General features: G+C 41.4%; 1 protein-coding gene across 15 annotated transcripts in view; it reads left to right on the top strand.

Moving 5' to 3' along the window:
* LOC140514441 (TP53-binding protein 1-like) overlaps positions 1–17,794 on the top strand; it is a 130,822-nt gene extending 113,028 nt beyond the window's left edge. For 9 of the 15 annotated variants that reach the window (XM_072624804.1, XM_072624802.1, XM_072624806.1 and 6 more), the window contains 7 exons: positions 46–195; positions 478–908; positions 7,415–7,630; positions 10,869–10,963; positions 11,366–11,565; positions 16,836–16,981; positions 17,437–17,794. In XM_072624804.1, the coding sequence (XP_072480905.1) occupies positions 46–195; positions 478–908; positions 7,415–7,630; positions 10,869–10,963; positions 11,366–11,565; positions 16,836–16,981; positions 17,437–17,624 (1,426 nt within the window). In that variant the 3' untranslated portion in view covers positions 17,625–17,794. Of the gene's footprint in view, positions 1–45; positions 196–477; positions 909–3,159; positions 3,340–5,848; positions 7,189–7,414; positions 7,631–10,446; positions 10,523–10,868; positions 10,970–11,365; positions 11,566–16,835; positions 17,157–17,436 lie in introns of those variants that run through there. The other 6 variants (XR_011970625.1, XR_011970624.1, XR_011970626.1 and 3 more) reach the window with 6 other exon arrangements.
* Positions 17,795–18,645: the final 851 nt, after the last annotated feature.

Genomic DNA, 18,645 nt, shown 5'->3' with positions numbered 1-18,645 from the left:
ATTCCCTAATAGGTGGCCTCCGACTAACTTGCCTTTGTTCTGCAGCGCTAGAAAAGGGGCCACTCAGATAGGGGCATCGGTGTGTGAGGAGGATGGCGATGCCGGCCTTGGCATCAGACAGGGAGGAAAGAGTCCCGTCACACCTCGCGGCAGAGGACGACGGGGCCGCCCTCCTTCTCGGACGACTGGCACCAGGTATTTGGGCAGTGTGAGATGTGCTTCGTTGGGTTTTTGTTCATTAAAATAGGAGGAGGAGAGAGTAGTGCATGGGGTGCCAGGAGAGAAGAGGGGATGGTGTAGGGACTGCCAGATGATGTGAGTAAAGGTGAGAGCAGCTGGAAGACCAGACTCATGACTTCAGAATCCGTGGCTGATCATTCCGCTCCTTCTCTGAGGCAGGGAAATGAGAAGTTAATGTGCATCCTCCTTAATTCATTCATCTCATTCTCACTTCCTCATTCTACATTTCCTTTTCAGAGAAACAGCTTTGCCTAGCCCTCTTGGTGTCGAGGATATCTCAACAAGTGTCTCGCCGGAGGATAAACCCTTCACTCGCATTGTACCCCGTATGCCAGATGCCAACAAACGAGCAGATGGCGGTACTGGAGGTTTACGCCGTAGCGACTCTCCAGAGATTCCTTTGCAGGTTGTTGCTGGCCCATCTGATGGCCTAGACTCCTCCTCTCCAGGAAACAGCTTTGTAGGGCTCCGCGTTGTAGCCAAGTGGTCCTCCAATGGCTATTTTTATTCTGGGAAAATAACACGAGATGTTGGAGCTGGGAAGTATAAGCTCCTTTTTGATGATGGCTATGAATGTGATGTGTTGGGCAAAGACATTCTCTTGTGTGACCCGATTCCGCTGGAGACAGAAGTGACAGCCCTTTCAGAGGATGAATATTTCAGTGCAGGTAATGAAAGGAGCAAAGTTTTTAATAGCTCAGTGTGTCCTTGGATACGTGGGGTGCTTTCATCAGTTACTGAAAAGTCCCCCCCAACCTGACTATTCATTAGGGTCCGGTCAGAAATCATTCACCCAAAACTAGCCACTCTGATTGCTTCCTTTTTTATTTACTGTCTGTCTTGATAAAACCAGACAGATGACTGCAACTGAAATAAATCAGATAAGTAACTGTTCCTAGGAAGAAGTTGTACTGATGCCTGCGGGTGTTCACATGTATGCAAAAGTGCACATACCCAGTTTTGTCTGGTTTGAGGAACTGGCTTTCTGTCCTCACTCCTTCCCCTCCAGGGTACAAGTTTCTGAGGGGTAGCAGTGAGAATCTTTTCTGCTCTATGCCTTTCATTGTTTCCTCTTTCTGAATTAAACTGGTAGTAAGATATTGTTCATTTGTTACTTAGAAACAGTTTACCTTTCTCAGAGTTTTTCTTTTCCTTTAGATGATGAGGAAAAAATTATTTTGTTTCTGAGAACTCAGGCAATATTTTATGATTAGGAATCTTGAGTTTCTATTGCTTGCTCTTGTCAGTCTGGAGCAGGCTTGCTCATCTTATGGTTCTTGATGGCAGGGCAGTTTAGAAAGATGATGTCTAGTAAGAGTTCCATTTTTAAAAAAATTTTGTTCTGTGACTGAAAGAATTCTACCAAATATATGAAACAAAACAAACACCAAAAATTTGGTCTAAAATATGTTCCAGATATATGTACCAAATTCTGAAAACTTGGTTTTAGGTACGAAAATAGCTCTTGTAGGTCCGCGTTTAGCTCTTTGAACACCAAAGATATATTGTCTCCAGAATAAATCCTGGAGAAAATAATTTAATTCGATCCCTTTGAGCTCTCAGAATTATTTCTACAAGTCAGTACCAGTGGCTTGTTTTTTAAATTCTTTTGTTTCTTTTTTAAGTCTATGAAGTATTATGTAGCTCTTACTCTGGCTGATTAATTCTTGACTTGCTGGTGTTTCTTTTAAAACTTGGGATTTCTCTTGTTGAGTTCTGTAGTTTTGTGGAGCTCAGGAAGGATTGTAAAGAAATTTATGCTGACGAGCAGAACTCAGTCTTACTTTCTCTCTCTTGTTTCTGACATTTGTCTCAAGCCTGTGATACAGGATTCTGAAAGTCGGCTCCTTGGGTTTCAGAGGTTGGTTTTTCCAGCTCTATAGTGGAACACAGGCCGGTAGAAAAGAACAAAACGGGTTCTCCTGATCATGGGTTTGAGGATGAGGTGGTGTGAAGAATCCTTTGTTAGAAACCCTGTTCTCCAATTAACATCCCAACAACCAAGCACGATTGGCGTACGCTTACAGGCTTATTGACAAACCAAGGATTGTTATGAGGGTGTTGAGGATTTCACAGAGCTTGGTTGTGATAGAATCATGATTAGAACCCAGATCTCCCAGTTTCTGTTCATACTCTCTCTTTATCCTAAGAAACTGGGTCAGAATTAGAGCAATGGTGTGTTTTTTCCCTTTTGTTCTGATTCTTCTTTCACAACGTGACTAATGCAGAAGTGTGTTTAACATGATTGTACATGTATAACCTGTATCAGATTGCTGGCTGTCTGGGAGAGAGAAAAATTTGCAACTCAAAATCTTACAAAAATGAGTCTTGAAAACTATCTTTACATGTAATTGGAAAAAGTACTGTTAAGAAAAAAAAAGAAAAGGAAAAAAAGAATTAAAACAACGAGACTAAGAGGAGAGTGAGAGAGGAGCAAGCAGGAAAGACACATTTCTGCTTCGTACCAGCTTGTCTCAGTTTCCCCTTTTCTTCAGGTGCCCGCCCACTCCAAATCTGAATGTCAGGTATATACTTCCCAAAAAAAACAAAATTAAAAAGGATTAATGAGTTACATCAGCTACTCTACAGCACATCGTAATTTCAAGAGAACTATTAGAGCCATCAAAAAGCCAGCAGTGTTTGGCTTGAGAAATAACTGGTGGCTCTTACCCCAGAACCCTCTTTCTGACGCCCTCGAACTTTCCTTCCCCCAACTCCAGTGCGGTAGTGGGATACACTTTGGCTGGTAATACACTAGCTGTGACAACTCGTGTGTAGTCATAGCCCAGCTTTCAAGTGTTCGAATCAGCTGGTTTAGGTTCACTGGGCAGAGCACAGAGTGGACACAAGTAATGGACTACGTGGGATGGCATCACTGACCACAGCTTTCCTTTATTTTCTTCCCACGCGTGGTAAAAGGACACAGAAAAGAATCTGGGGAATTATAATACAGTATTGAAAAAGAGGGCCAAAGGAAATGGTACAAGCGAATGGCAGTTATCTTATCTTTGGAACAAGGGAACAAACTGAGGGAGCAGTATGGGCTTGGTCCATATGAGCCAGTAACACCCCTCACCAAGGCCGCAGACATTAGCTTAGGTAAGATCGGTGTTCTCTGCAGCTAATCTCAGGAAGCCTTGTCAAGCCTGTATTAAAAGGCAGTCTTTTGGGTAGCTTGATTAACTTTGTTATTGTTGTATCCACTTGTGGCTGATTAGATGGAGATCAGGTGCATATTCCTGGGCCACTGTCTGTTCCTGTTCCCTTCCCGGAACCTTCTAGTAAATCGTTTTAATTAGATCTATGTTTACTTTGTCTGAGATCAGGACTGCTATCCTTGCTTTTTTTTACTTCAGCTGAAGCATAATACATTCTGCTCCAGCCTTTTACTTTTGCTCTGTGTGTGTCTCTCTGCTTATAAACAACATTGTAGGATTATAGTTTTTGATCCACTCTGCTGTCTTCTTCCGTTTTATGGGAGAGTTCATCCTATTCACATTCACAGTTCTGATGACCAACTGTGCCTCTTTCTGTCCATCCTATTTTCCCCCTTGTTTGCACTTTTCTCTCACCTTTCACCCTTTCCCTTCTGACCTGCTATGCTTCTGACCATCACTTTCCTCAATCTGCTCTCTCCTTTGTATCAGCTCCCTCCCTTTTCTTTCCACTTTTTCCTCTTACTTCCCATAGGGTAAGCTAGATTTCTAAAACCAGCTGTATGTATATCTTATTCTCTGTTAATCCAGTGAGATTAAAGTTCAAATGATATTTGCCCCCCTTGGGGCCTCCCTCACACTTCTCTCTGCTGTAATAAGTCTTTATGCCTCTTCTTGTGATGTAACTTATTCTGTCCTACCTCCCCCTTTCCTCTTCTCCAAGTACAAGTTTCACCCCTTAATTTTTTTTATCATCACATCAAAGTCAGCTTCTACCCACATGCTCTAATCTATGTGTGCCTCTTCTAACTATCCTGATAAAGATGCATCTGTCAGGAGTTACAAGTGTCACCTTCCCATGTAGGGATATAAACAGTTTAACCTTAATGAATAGCACTTTTTTTCTTTCCTGTTTACCTTGTTATGCTTCTCTTAAGTCTTGTAGTTAAAGATTGAATTTTCTGTACAGCTCTGGTTTTTTTTCTTTTCATCAGGAATAATTGACAGTCCCCTATTTCATTGAAGGTCTGTCTTTTCCCCTGAAAGATTATGCTCAGTTTTGCTGGGTAGTTGATTCTTTGTTGTAATCAAAGCTCCTCTGCCTTCCAAAATATCCTATTTCAAGCCCTCTGATCCTTTAATGTAGAAGCTGCCAAGTCTTGTGTAATCCTGGCTGTGGTTCCGTGATATTTAAATGATTTCTTTCTGGCTGCTTGCAGTATTTTCTCCTTGATCTGATAATTCTGGAACTTGGCTACAATATTCCTTGGCGTTCTCATTTTGGGGTTTCTTTCAGTAGGTGAGTCTTTCAATGTCTGTATTACCCTCTGATTCTAGACATCAAAGCAGTTTTCCTTGATAATTTCTTGAAAGATGCTGTCCAGGCTTTTTTTTTGTTATGATCAGGGCTTGCTGGTATTTCAATAATTCTTAAATTATCTTTTCTGGATCTATTTTCCAGATCAGTTGTTTTTCGCATGAGGTATTTTACATTTTCTTCTATCTTTTCATTCTCTTGCTTTTATTTGACTGATTCTTGATGTCTCATAGAATCATTTCCTACCACTTGCCCAACTTTAATTTTTAAGGAATTATTTTCTTCAGTTAGCTTTTTGTACCTTTTTCCATTTGGCCAGTTCTACTTTCTAAGAAATTGTTTTCTTCGGTCAATTTTTGTCCTTTTTCAAACTGTTGACTCTCTCTTGAATACTTCTAATTTCTTTTCCCAGTTTTTTCTTCTACCTCTTTTATTTGACTTTTTAAATCCTTCTTAAACTCTCCCAAGAAGGTATTTTGGGCTTGAGACCAATTGAGACCAAAGGGAATGCCCCCTTTGAGGTTTTCTGGATGTAGGTTTATTGACAATTTTGCTTTCCTCTGAGTTTGTGTTTTGATCTTCCCTGTCACCGTTGTCACTTTCTGTTATCAGTGTTTGTTTTTGCTTCTTGATCATTTTTGGAGCCTGTTTAGTAGTTTTTAAAGTTGAGCTTTCCTGCTAGAGTACAGGCCACACTGTCCCAAGCTTCTTGTGCTAGGGGCCAGAGGCCTGGTCACTAGCTTTGTGTACTGGGGCCTCAGGTACTGGTAGCTTACCTGTTGATGAGATAGAATCCTAGTGGTGGTATCTGGCATGTGCTGAGGCCAGGTGGAGTTTTTCTGTATTTCTCTTGGGCTGCACTGAAGCACATGGAAAGTCTGGCCACTGAAGGATGCCTGCCCCACCTTGTAGTAAATCCTTAGGCTTCTTGCCTCAGCCCAGCAGAGATAAAGCAAATCTTCAGTCAACCCTCCTCAGCTCAGCAAGAAGTAAAACAAATCTTCAGCCATAGAAGTGTGAAACAAAATATGGAATGGTCTTAGAATATGTTTTATAGTGCAGTGGGAAGTGTGAGGGAAGGATTCGGGGCCTTATATTGTGAGAACTAATTACTTTCTGTCTTACTTGGTTATAGATAATTTGGTGGAGCGCAAGCGAAAACGACGAAGTAACCTCAACTCCCCAGGCACCCCCACTACCTCCAGCAGCAGTGCCACTGCCACTCCTCCTCGTAAAGCTCTCGAAAGTCCCCGAGTCTCTATGGGGCCTCTCTCTGGGAAGAGGAAACTGATATGCCCTGAGGAAGATCGATCCCCTGCCAAGCGAGGCAGCAAGTCTGCCGCAATGTAAATGCTCTTCCTTCAGATACCTTCATGACATGCAAATGGTAGTCTTCTTGGCAAAAGATAATAAAGTATTGTGAAAAACAAAGTAGTGTTAATTATGTGGCCTTTTGTTCTCCTGGTAATGAGCTGTGTACGTATTCAGCTAGGCAGGGCGTAAGATGCTTTCATATAGCCTCCTGTTTTAGGGCACTCCAGCTCATTGAGGAGTTAATCACTCCTTTCTACCCCCTCACCACAATATTCTTGGCAGAGTAAGGTAAAGAGGGAATGGCAATAATATCTGAAACATTTAAATGATAATTTTTGTGATGGGGGTAGTTGGGGGGGGGGGGCCTGGGAAAAGAATCAGGGCTGATGGGGGCAAAATTTAGAGGCAGGTGAAGTTTGTGGTTGTCACTTATCCATGGTACATGTGCTTCTTGGTGTCTCATTTGCCCTCAGAACCTGGGAACTCATTGTCTCACGATGTCCAGCGACTGTCCAGCACTGCTTCATTGTGGCACTTTGCATGACTTTTACTAACCTGTGTTCCATGTTCCAGTGGCTTCTCCAGTCTCTTCAACTTTAATGAATTCTTATTCCTTTGGTGCTGGGATGTAGGAAAGTAGTTTGATTAAATTGCAGTGTTAAGTTTTATTAAAAGGGCAGCTGTTTTTGTGTTCAGACTTGTTGGTTGTATCTTCATCATCTGGGTGTCAAAATGTCCCTAGATGCAAGCTTCTTTCTAGCTCGTTCTTTTATCTGGGGAAAACGTTACCTGTCATCTTCGTCTTTATATGAGCCTTACAGTCAATTTTCCTGACACAAATACCCATTTTCTTTTATTCCTGGAAAATTGAACAAAGAGGATCAAACAAATCTGGATGTGTCATAAACCCTTAGCTAACAGGTTCACCTCCTTCCCAGGTACTGGAAACAGTAACAGAACAGACACTGACCAGGGGGGAGTTCTAATGACCATGAGTCCTCTCCTAGCTAGTCCCGTAAACGTTTGGTTTGGATGTGTAAAAATTCTAATTATTTTTGTGTATTGAAAGATTTTTCATTTTATGCATATCACCGTGTCATTGATTTTATTATGATTTTTATTTAAGTTAAAAAAATAAAATTTTCATTTATGTTTACTCTACATAGTTGTTTTTGTTTTTTCCTCATGTAACATAGTTGTCATCTCAGAAGTAAACAAAATAGAGTGGAATGTTGTATACTACTTTGTACTCAGGCAGGTAGGATTCATTTAATTTAACGAACATTTATATGTGCCTACTGTGTGTAGAATGCTATATTCTTAGGTTCCTTGGCTCTGGTACAACGTGAGAGTTCTCTGTAATAATGGTGTTTTTGTTCTTAACCAGGTACCGTGGGAGTAGGAGAATTTGTGAGTCCATGCGAAGGTGGAGACAATGCTGGAGAGCCATTAGCTTTGGAAGACCAGAGGGGACCGTTACCCCACAACAAGACTTTGTTTCTGGGCTATGCTTTTCTCCTCACCATGGCCACAGCCAACGATAAGCTAGCCAACCGATCTAAATTGCCAGATGGTCCTACTGGGAGCAGTGAGGAAGAGGAGGGTGAGACCACTGTCCTCATTTCCCATGGAAATTTGTGGGTTTCTGACATAGCTTCCCATTTCCCTCATATTTATTCTAGTTGCTCCACTTGTTTAGTAAGCCTGTGCTTGGTGCCCTTTGTCACGTAGAGAAGCTCTAAAACAAGTGGAAATCGACCCTGAACTAAGGACGGAGGAAAGCAAACACGCCTCCTCTAAGTAGCCGACGTCTTTCCTATCCAAGTTTTAAGGAAAAGGCTGTAGCAGAACTGGTGGGAGGGGGAGAAAGGCAACTGGCTTTCAGGGGACTTTGGAAGGGGGGGTATGTGGCGATAGCAGGTCTTCTGTCAAGGACTGTCAACAAGCAATTTCTAGACATTTTTCATCCATTTGACTGCAAACTAAACGTACAATTATGTTAATAACATCATGGGGAGTTATGAGAAAGACTTGTTCTCTGCCTTCAGAAAGTCTTGAGTCTTAAGACTCTTAAGAGGGAAAAAAGGAAAGTATGAATTTAAATAAGAATGGCTGACAAAAACACATCAATCTACCCATTATGGCTAAGGCTCAGACTTTTCTCTAATGTGATATTTGAACACTAGCTACGGATTTCTGGCTGACATTAAGTCTTGGAAGAGCAAACTGTATTTGGCGGTAGTATCACCATTAGTGATCAGCAGCCATAGTAGCTCTTCAGGGTTGTGTCTCTAACCCCAGTTAATGAACAAGCTATTTATTTTTGCTGAATTTTTAACATTAGCCAAACCTCCCTGTACAATGTTAATATTAGTTGAATGTTAGCCAAAATTTGGATTTTCTGATAAGTGCCAAGTATTCAGAGAAATGGGAAAAATGTAAAGGAGGGCAGGATTTGCAGGAGACATTTTGGAAGGCTACAGGGAATCACTTTAGCAGAAAAGAGAAGCAATTGTGCTTCATTTTTTGTTACTGGTGGTGTGTTTTATAACTTGGAGAATGAATAGGGGCATGGAAGGGACAGGAAGTGGATGAGCTTTTCCCACTAAAGAGAATTGAGGTGTAATAGAAAGGCTTCCTCTTGAACTCATTGGAATCCAAAAATATATAGCTTGTTAACTGGCTTCTAAGCTGATTATATATTTGGATTTGATTGTATAGGTAATTTGTGTTCTGAAAAGGGGACATTGATATTTGGGGCCTCATTTTTCTTTACCTTCCTAATGTTGCCAGATCTTGTTCTCATTCATATTCTTTCTCCTTTCTTGCTTCTCTTTCTCCCAGCCTTCTGCTTCTCACCCTTAAGAATTTTGATGATAAAAATCCCCATTTCATCGTCCTCATTTTCATGCACTATAATCATGTAACAGCATTGATTCCCAAGTAACTGGACTCTGAGAAGGGAAGGAGCATGAGGTCATCCTGGGGATTTATATGGGATGACGGGTTAAAGTGGTTGGTTCTAGGACTGTTAAGAATCCATTCAGTTTTTGGTTCTGTCCCATCAGGTAGGGAAAATTGTATCTCCAAATACAGACGTTGAATCCGTAGTAACTGGGATAAATTAGAGAATATATAAGACAATACGGTTGGAGGTTAAAACCTAAATAGGCACAAAACTAGCAGTCCTATAACAAAAAACAATTGAAATGAAATTACTAATGTACTAGAAGGTGAATGTGACTCATCATCACGGACTATTAAGTCAACATAATGACGCTGCATTGTATTCTTGTGGTGTCGGGTCAGACCTTTGTAGATGTCCAGTTTTGGTATTTATTTTAAGAGAGAGATAGAGTAGCTAAAGTCTGCCCAAAAGAGGAATAATTAGAGGAAGAGCAAACAGAAACTTGGTGGAAAACATCAATAGGCTGAGGCATTAGATGTAAATGACTGGCTCAGGAGTTCATTGAGTGTGTGAGGTGGTACCGGAAGCAGGGACCTGCAGCTCTGATTTTCTCCTGGAGTGCTGTTTTATATTTGACCTAGAATAGTGGACTGGAGGATATCTCCCAGGTTCAGTTCTTAGCTCTCCTGTTTATTAGTTGTGTGACCTTAGGCAAGTAGCTTAACATTTGTGCCTTCCTTTCTTCTCTAAGACGAAGCTAACATTTCACTGTGCACCTCACAATAGTTGCTGTGGGGAAGGTACTTTATAAACTTAAAGGCATTATATATAAATATGAGCTAATATTATAGAGTAAGGTGATTATTTCTGGAAATTTTTGATGGGGAGGGTGGAGGGTTGAAGTAGAAAACCATGCACTGGATTGGGTTTTGTTTTTTTTTTTTTTTTAACATTAAAACAAATTAATCTGAATCCAGTCGGCTAGAAGCCTTAACCAGAATTTTCTCTCTCATTTGTAATTTCTATATTCCATTTACATTGGAGAGGAGTAAGTGACCCAAAAGAAAAAAAAATTGATTGAGGATTTGTTTAAAAACAACACCCCTAAAGCTTTCAGGATAGAACCTGGTATCAGTGACTGCCACCTTCTACAGCAACTTTAAGATTATATGGTAATCATTAATATTCAGATTTCATCTAAATATAATATCTGATTTATCAAATAACAGGTTTTCTTTTATTATCCTCTACTAAGGCGTTGGCTAATAATACATTCTAGAAAAATTTTTCAACAAAAATTGAGACAGTTTTTCCGGATAATCCATAAATTACATTGGGATGTCTCCCTTTTTGTCCTCCAGCACTCCTGTACTGCTCCCCCTGCCCGGCCTCTGCCTCCAGCGTTTTGGGCACATTAAGTGTTAGTGTGGGTGGGGGGAAAGTGTGAATGAGGGGGATGTGTGAAGGTCTATGTAAAGAGAGTACTCATCAGTTGTTCTTCATCTCCACAGAGGACAGAACTAGAGGAAATGGGCTAGTTTGCAGCAGGAGAGATTTAGGTTAGACATAAGGAAGAACTTCCTGATGGTAAGGGTTATTAAACATTGGAACAGACTATCCTGGGAAGTTGGGGGATTTCAATCCCTGTAAGCAGCCATGGTCTAGATGCAGTCCTGACTGGGAAGATTCTCGATATTCTTTCCACCTTTATTGTCCTATCTCCATTCCTCAACTGTCCCACCACCCTTTCTTCTGGCAGCCTTTTCCACCTTTCAAGAACTCTTTTGATCCATGGGGAGACCCTTGAACTGGCTTTGGAGACAGCTGGGGAGTGGGAGAATGGGTAGTAGGAAGCCAAGTATAAAATAGGAGATCACAAATGAGAAGTTTCTGGCAATAACTGGATTTTACTGGTTCTTCTCACTTGATGTAGAATTTTTGGAAGCTCCCCCTTACAACAAGCAGTATACAGAGTCCCAGCTTCGAGCAGGAGCTGGCTACATTCTTGAAGACTTCAATGAAGCCCAGGTGAGCATTTCCTCTTTTGTAGCTACATGAAGTTGCTGTACATCAGATGCTGGGGTAAGTAGGGCATAAAGTTGAGGCTTAGCATGGGGAGAATACTGTTGCTAGGAACAGAAAAGATGGGGATTGGAATTGGAAAGAAATTTGCACTTCACATTTCTGATTTTTGGCCTGTAGACTGGCATTATTTGCGAATTTCTGCAGGGGCATTAGGGCATTCTGGAGGTTTGGTGAGTTGCATTAAAGGGAAATAAGAAGCTTTTTTGGCACCTGGACGGGCTAAGGCACATGGTACTGTCTGGAGGGCTTCGTCTCAGTTCCCCTCTCAATTTGTTGGGAATACCTTTCAGGGATCATCTTAGAACAAAATCACTGAGTGTATCTGCTGAATTTCTTCCTTCTCAGTGTAATGTGGCCTATCAGTGTCTTCTGATTGCGGATCAGCACTGTCGGACCCGCAAGTACTTCTTGTGCCTTGCCAGTGGGATCCCTTGTGTGTCTCATGTCTGGGTCCACGACAGCTGCCATGCCAACCAGCTCCAGAACTATCGAAATTACTTGCTGCCAGCTGGGTACAGTCTTCAGGAAGAGAGGATCCTGGAATGGTAAGGATTCTGAAGTCCATTTTGAATTCAGTAGCATTGTAGCAAATGTGCAAGTGAGAACCTGGGCAGGGCAGTACTGTGTGCAGTGATAAGCTTTGGGTGAGAAAGGCTTCTCACTCAGTAAGCATTTATTAAGTGCATATTACGTGCTGGGTGTTGTGCTAAGTACTAGGGATAAAAAAAGACAATCCCAGCCCTCTAGGACCTTACAGTCTAATGGGAGAGATGCAGATAGTTATGTACAAGTAAGTTGAATACAGAATAAACAGGAAATAATTAAAAGAAGGAAGGCACTAGAATTAAGAGGGGTTGGGAAAGTCTTTCTGTAGAAAATGAGATTTTAAAAACAAGCAGAATTTTATATTTATATTTTATATTTGATCCTGGAGGCAATAGGGAGCCATTGGAGTGTATTGAGTAGTGGAGGGCTGACATGGTCAGACCTGCACTTCAAGAAAATGATTTTGGTGGCTGGAGAGTGGACAGGAGCAGGAAGAGATCGGAAGCAGGTGGGCCTGTACCAGGGTGTGGCCTGTCTGAGGAGAGAAGGGGACATATTTGAGAGATGTTGCAAAGGTAAAATCAACAGGCCTTGGCCACAGATTGGATATGGGAATGAGAGATAGTAAAGAGTCCAGAACAACTCCTACATTATGAGCCCGAGGGACTAAGAGGATGGTGTTACATTTGACAGAAATAGGGAAATGGGGTGGGGGAGAATGTTTAGGGGGAGAGATGAGTGATTTTTAGATGTGTTTAGTTTGAGATGTCTGAAAAGAAGTTGGAAATGAGAGATTGAACATCAGGAGAAGTTGGGACAGGTAAATTTGAAAATCAACACAGAGAAGAGAATTAAATTCATGGGAACTATGAGATTACCAAGTGAAGTAGGATAGAGGGAGAAAGGAACAGGGCTCAGGACACAACCCTGTGTGACACCTGTAATTAGAGGGCATGAACACTGAAACCGAGCTGTCTAATAAGTAGGAGAACCAGGAGACAGTAACGTCTAAAAGACCTGGAGAGAAGAAAGTATCAAAGGCTCTGGTTTGGTCGAAGGGAATGAGGACTGAGAAAGCCCGTTGGTTTTGGCAATTAAGAGATCGTTGGTGACTTTGGAGAGAGCAATTTCAGTAGATTGATGAAGCTGGAAGCCAGGTTGCAAGGCGTTAAGAAGAGAGTGAGAGGAGAGAAAGGCGCTTGTTACAGATGGCTTTTTCAGGTTTAGTCTTACAGGGCAGAAGAGATACAGGATGATTTAAGGGATGGAAGGATCAAGTGCTGTTTTTTTCAGGATGGAGGAGATACGTTGTCTATGTTTCTCTAGGCAGTAGAAAGGAAACGAGGAGGCAATGAAATATGAAAAATAAGTTATAAAGAGAGGATTCTGGGAAGATAGTCATGTAGGTTAGAAAACTTTCAGCTCTCCACATTTTCTCCACAAAAGAAAGACCTTGCTTAAGAGCAGCAGAAATAAAGGGGTAAAGCAGTTGTTGCCTAACACAGTTTGAGAAGATTCCAGGAAAGACCCAAACTCCAGGGGCCTGAGTTTCTATCTGAATGAAGTGCAGACACCTCCAAGCCAATCCCACAGAGTGAACAAACAAGCCCTGGGGCAGCTAGGTTGATAGGCAGCCCCAGCTTCAGAAACTTTCATCTCCAGAACAGTGTTGGGGAGATGAGGTGGGAGGTGGGGGTGTCTGAAAGCTGAATAGAAGATTGAAGGACTTTCCACTGCCAAGGGACACCAAGCACAGCTGTGCTGACCAGATGTGTCCCAGACTGGCTGCAGGGAGGAGGAGCTAGCACACACCTAGTGACTGCAGTAGCAAGGGGCAGGGACCCTGTTGGCTGTGGGCACTTGCAGGACAGCAGAATACCTGGCTTCAGTTCCAGGGCAGAAATGACAGCTGTAGTTTGCAGCCACCCGAGGAACCAGAGGGAGCAAAATCATGTGTGGCTTAGGAGTGGAGAGAAGAGCTCTAGGGTGGGTCCCATGTAACAGTAGGAAAGATCCGAGGCTTGGGGCAGCATTCCCTGTACCTTGGGACTAGAACGTGATTGCACTGACAGCTGCTAACAATAAAATAAAACAATCAATAAATGAATGAAATAAGTAAAGAAAGGAGAAAGAACCCAACCACAGATGATTACAATGGGGATAGAGAAGATCTGGGTTACTATTGAGAAGAAGATAATGGAGCTAAAAAAGCCACTCCTATTTTCATGAGAAACGTCAAATGGCCCCAAAAAGAGTTCTTGGAAGAACTTAAAAAGGACTTTAAAAATCAAGAGAGATCAAGGAAAAATTAGAAAAAAGAAAAAAAAATCAAGAAAATTAGGAAAAGAAAACCAACCAACTGGAAGTGGAGAATCAAAAACTTAAGGAAGAAAATAATTCCTTGAAAATTAGAATTGGGCAAGGGGAAGCTAATGATGTTCTAGAACACCACGAAATCATCAGACAAGATCAAAAGAATGAAAAAATAGAAGAGAAAGTGAAATATCTCATCAGAAAAACAACTGATCTGGAGAACAGATCAAGGAGAGAAATATAAGAATAGTCAGACCCTGAAAACTACACTGAAGAAAGGAATCTTTATACAATACTCTAAGAAATTATCAAGGAAAAATTGTCCTGAAGTTCTAGAACAAGAAGGTAAAGTTGAAATAGAAGAATTGCACTGATCATCCCCTGAAAGAGAGCTCAGGACGTAAACTTAGAGGAGCATCATGGCCAAGCTTCGGAGCTCCCAGGTTAAGGAGGAAATCGTGGAAGCAACAAGAAAAAAACAACCCAGATATCGTGGACCTACAATAAGGATGACGCAAGATCAGACAGCTGCTGTGTCCTGTAGCGGGAAAGAGCTGGGGTAATAAGCAAGGGTAATTTATCCAACAAAGTGAAGTACAGTCCTGCATGGGGAAGAAAATGGACAATAAAGGAACTGAAAAGGGGAAATATAATACATAACATCCAAGCAAACGAGGGCTCGGTTATCTAATACAGATGGGGCATGAAAGGAAAAACTTGTACAGAAGAAGCTAGTGGGGAGGCGTGCTGCAACCTTACTCTCCTCAGAAGTGGATTAGAGAGGGAAACACATGTAGGTAGGTATGTATAAAAGTCTTCTAAATTCAGGAGGGGAGAGGATAAGGGGAGAGGATAAAGGAAGAACTTCAGAGGGGTGGGTAGGTTAAGGAATAAGAGGGCAAGGTAGCAGGGAGAAGTAAAGCGGAGGACTGGGGGGGGGGGATAGAATAAATAGGGTGAGAATAGGGAGGAAAATGCACAACAGATCATTGTAGCTTAGACTGTGAATGGGGCAAATTTACCCACAGAATGGAAACGGATAGCAGATTAAAAATTTTAATTAAAGAGTTTGTTGCTTTCAGGAAACAAAAATGAGAGATGAACACAAAGATAAAATAAAGGACAGGGGTAGACGTTCGTATGTAAAAAAGAGCAGGGATGGTAATCATGATCGAAGACACAGCTTAAAGTTAAATAGGTTTAATCAAAAGTAAAAGATAGAAAAGCGACACTGTGTCGATGATGTTATTCAACATTGTCTTGGACCATTTAAAACACCTGGACACATTCCTGCCAGAACAGACACAGGAAGTGTATGAACATGACCCTGAAACACTTGACTCAGATCTAAATAATTGAAGTAATGTTTATTTATTGATCATGGGTAGGCAAAGCCAATGTAAATTTTTAAATGACAGTTTTACCTAACTAATCTATTCAGCGTCTTCCCAATTAAATTACTAAAAAATTATTTTACCGAGTTAGAAACAACAACAAAGGTCATTTCTAAGAACAAAAGGTCAGAAACTTCAAAGAAACCAGGAAAAAATATGTCAAGGAAGATTCAGCAGCATCAAGACTTAGACTGTATTATAATGTGAGAGCATTGTTGTAAACAAGGATAATTTCAATTATTTTTAATGAAAACTTTCTTACACAGATAAAACATATGCAGTGAAGAATAGAAGGAATGCAGAAAAGTGGGAAAATAGTTTCCTAGACAGTCTCTCAAATAGGATGTGATTGGGTTGGAATTTTTCCGTGGTGTAGGAAATGATGAGCTGGTTGTTGTAGAAAAACATGGAGACTTTCATCTATGAAGGAAGATGCTATCTACCTTCAGAGAACAGATGATGGGAGGAAGTAAGCATAGTATGTCTTAGATATTTTTGCTTAAGTGTATATGGATATATTTGTAGATATCTATGTATATGTCCCCAGATCCATACTTCATTGTAGCCTCCTCTAGGGTGGGAGGAAAGGGAGGGGCAAAATAAAGTAAAAAGGACAAAACCAACAAAGAAGCAAAGCTGGGCAACTTTGAAAACAACGTGTAGTGTTTATCTTATAGGTTTTCTTGAAATGGAAATGTATTTTTATATTGAATCCTTTTACGGTCTACTGTATACAGGGCAGGTTTTCTTTTCTTTTCTCACTTTGTATTTAAATTTAAAATAAAAAATTCGCAAAAAGAAATGTTACAAAATAGGAATGACAAATGGGGCAGTCTTTTGGAGGGAATGGGATGGAATGGGATCTCTTGAACAAGTGTAGAGATCAGCCTTGTTAAGCCCCACTTCTTCGTGTGGGATAGGAGTGAAGGACATACAGTAACAGAAGGTATCTGAGTGTGAGGAAGGAGAAGACGTACCTTACGGTGAATGACCTCAGTTTTTTCCCATAAAATACAAGGAGGCAAGGGTCTCATCTGCCTTTGTTCAGCAGCACTTGTGCCAGGAACGATCCAAGGCTGAGGCTTGGCAGCTTACAATCAGTGATAGGATAAGGGGCCTAGGGACTCAAGAAAGGATTGTGTAGAGCTAAACTGGTTCACCAATGGGATCCAAGAGAATTAGTCCTGAAGTTAAGGTTTTTGAAATGTGTACAAGGATTTGCATAATTTAGAGCATTTAAAAATGTTTCTGACCTCTGGGAGGATAGGTTCGGGAGTGACCCTGAACCAGAGGACCAGTTAGACTTGAGATAATCAGAGCAGTGGAGGGGGTAAGCCTACCAGGATCTCCACACTAAGGCCTAAAAAGAAGAGTTTTGAAGGCTTTATTTGCAGAAATTGTGAATGTGCAAGAGCGTGCTCCTTCAGGAAGCCTGCTTTTCAAAACATCCAAATATACGAGAACTCTCTATGTAGGGTTATTGATTCTCTTGTTTTCCCCCAAAGAAGATTAAGACCTGCGTTTGCTCTTTTCCATCTTTGATTCTGTTCCCTTTTTTGTAGGCACCCCCGTGAGAATCCTTTCCATAATCTGAAGGTCCTTTTAGTATCCGACCAGCAGCAAAATTTCCTGGAACTCTGGTCTGAGATCCTCATGACTGGGGGAGCAGCCTCAGTGAAGCAGCACCACTCAGTTGCCCAGAACAAAGGTATCTATTGAAAGGATGTTAGGAAGCCCCTGCTTCCCCAAGAAGTGCATTGTTCCTCTTGCCAACGGCAGGCTAGCTTTTATAATGACTGGGCCTTGTGGTCAAAGTTCCTGTCCTGACAGGTAGATCTTGCTCGTGTTCTACTGAGAGAAGACAAGCAACTTGAAGAGGTGAGGTGAGCCACCATGACACCAGCACAGGGCTGTTCTTAGTTTCCGCTTGGTTCCAGTGATGTATTTGCCAAACCTTTTCCCAGACACAACCATTCTCTGGGTTCAGGGACGCTCACTATGGTATCCTTCTACTGAAACGTCCTAATTCAAATAGATATTTGATGGACGGAACAGGTCTCTAGTTTGGGCAAAGTGGAATGGGCTGGCTAGAGGGCACGTCCTTCCTCATAACAGAGGGCTGTGATGTATTTCTTTCCATTTGTTTTCTGCTCGTTCTTTCAGATGTTGCTTTGGGGGTATTTGACGTTGTGGTGACAGACCCCTCGTGCCCTTCCTCAGTGCTGAAGTGTGCAGAAGCGTTACAGCTGCCCGTGGTGTCACAAGAGTGGGTGATCCAGTGCCTCATTGCTGGGGAGAGAGTTGGATTCAAGCAGCATCCGAAATATAAACATGATTATGTCGCTGACTGAAGATGCTCGGCCCCATCAATTTCATTCCCTGCTATTGTGAAGACTGTGTTTTAACCAGGTTTTAAATGTGTCTTGTGTGTAACCGGACTTCATGCATGGATCATTGTATATAGTTTTCTTTGCTGAACTTTTATGATAAAATAAATGTTGAATCTCTTTGGTTGTAGTAACTGATTCTTTATCCTTTGTTTTTTTCTGAGTTTCTTTTGGAAGGAAGGAATAGGAGAAAAGAACATTACCTGTATGGCAGAGGTGCTTGAACCACTTGTTTTTAGTATTTTGAGAAATGTATTTCAATATAATTGGTTTCCTTTGTAATCCTATGTATTTCATGAATGTGAAAACAGTTCTTAGGAGTGGATCTACAGATTTCACCAGACTGCCAGAGGGGGTCCATGTCAGGAAAATGATCAAGAACTCCCAACTGTACGACTTTTAAGCAGAAGAGAGTCCTCATCACCTTTTGGAAGAGGAGCATCTGGCCTTGCAGATAAGGGGGATGAGGGGCTTTCAGATTTGCTATTTGGTATTTAGTAGGCTTAGTGGTGACCATTTTTGTTTTTTCTAGTTAATTTTGTACCAAGACATTCCAAAGATAAGTGGAGAATATTCTTTGCCTTAAAATATTTCTTTCCAGTGAGTATAGGACTGGTAAGTTACATATACTTTCTCAAATATGAAATTACTAAACTTAGGGATGCTAAGACCCCACTGAACTCTGAAGGGCTTTCCTTTGAAGTATGGTAAGCTGTCCTGTGGAGCTAGCTAGCGGAGAGTCTAGGATTGGGCTGGGACCGGGTCAAAAGCTCTGAAGTCCTATAAAATGAAGTAGCTGCCTGAACACTTAGAAATTTTCAAAACTCCAAAAAGGCATACATTTAATTACTGTAACCATGGCCCTTACTACCAAAACCAGTTAAGGTAGTCCCTTTGAGGTCTGTGGTAGAAGGAGAGACCACCTCCATCCATCTTTTTTAGGAGATACCTGAATATCTCCCCTTTCCTCCTGCTTTCTAAGAGA

The sequence above is a fragment of the Notamacropus eugenii genome, chromosome 7, assembly GCF_028372415.1.
Source record: "Notamacropus eugenii isolate mMacEug1 chromosome 7, mMacEug1.pri_v2, whole genome shotgun sequence".
NCBI lineage: Eukaryota > Metazoa > Chordata > Mammalia > Diprotodontia > Macropodidae > Notamacropus > Notamacropus eugenii.
This window is presented reverse-complemented; position numbering and strand designations above follow the sequence as displayed.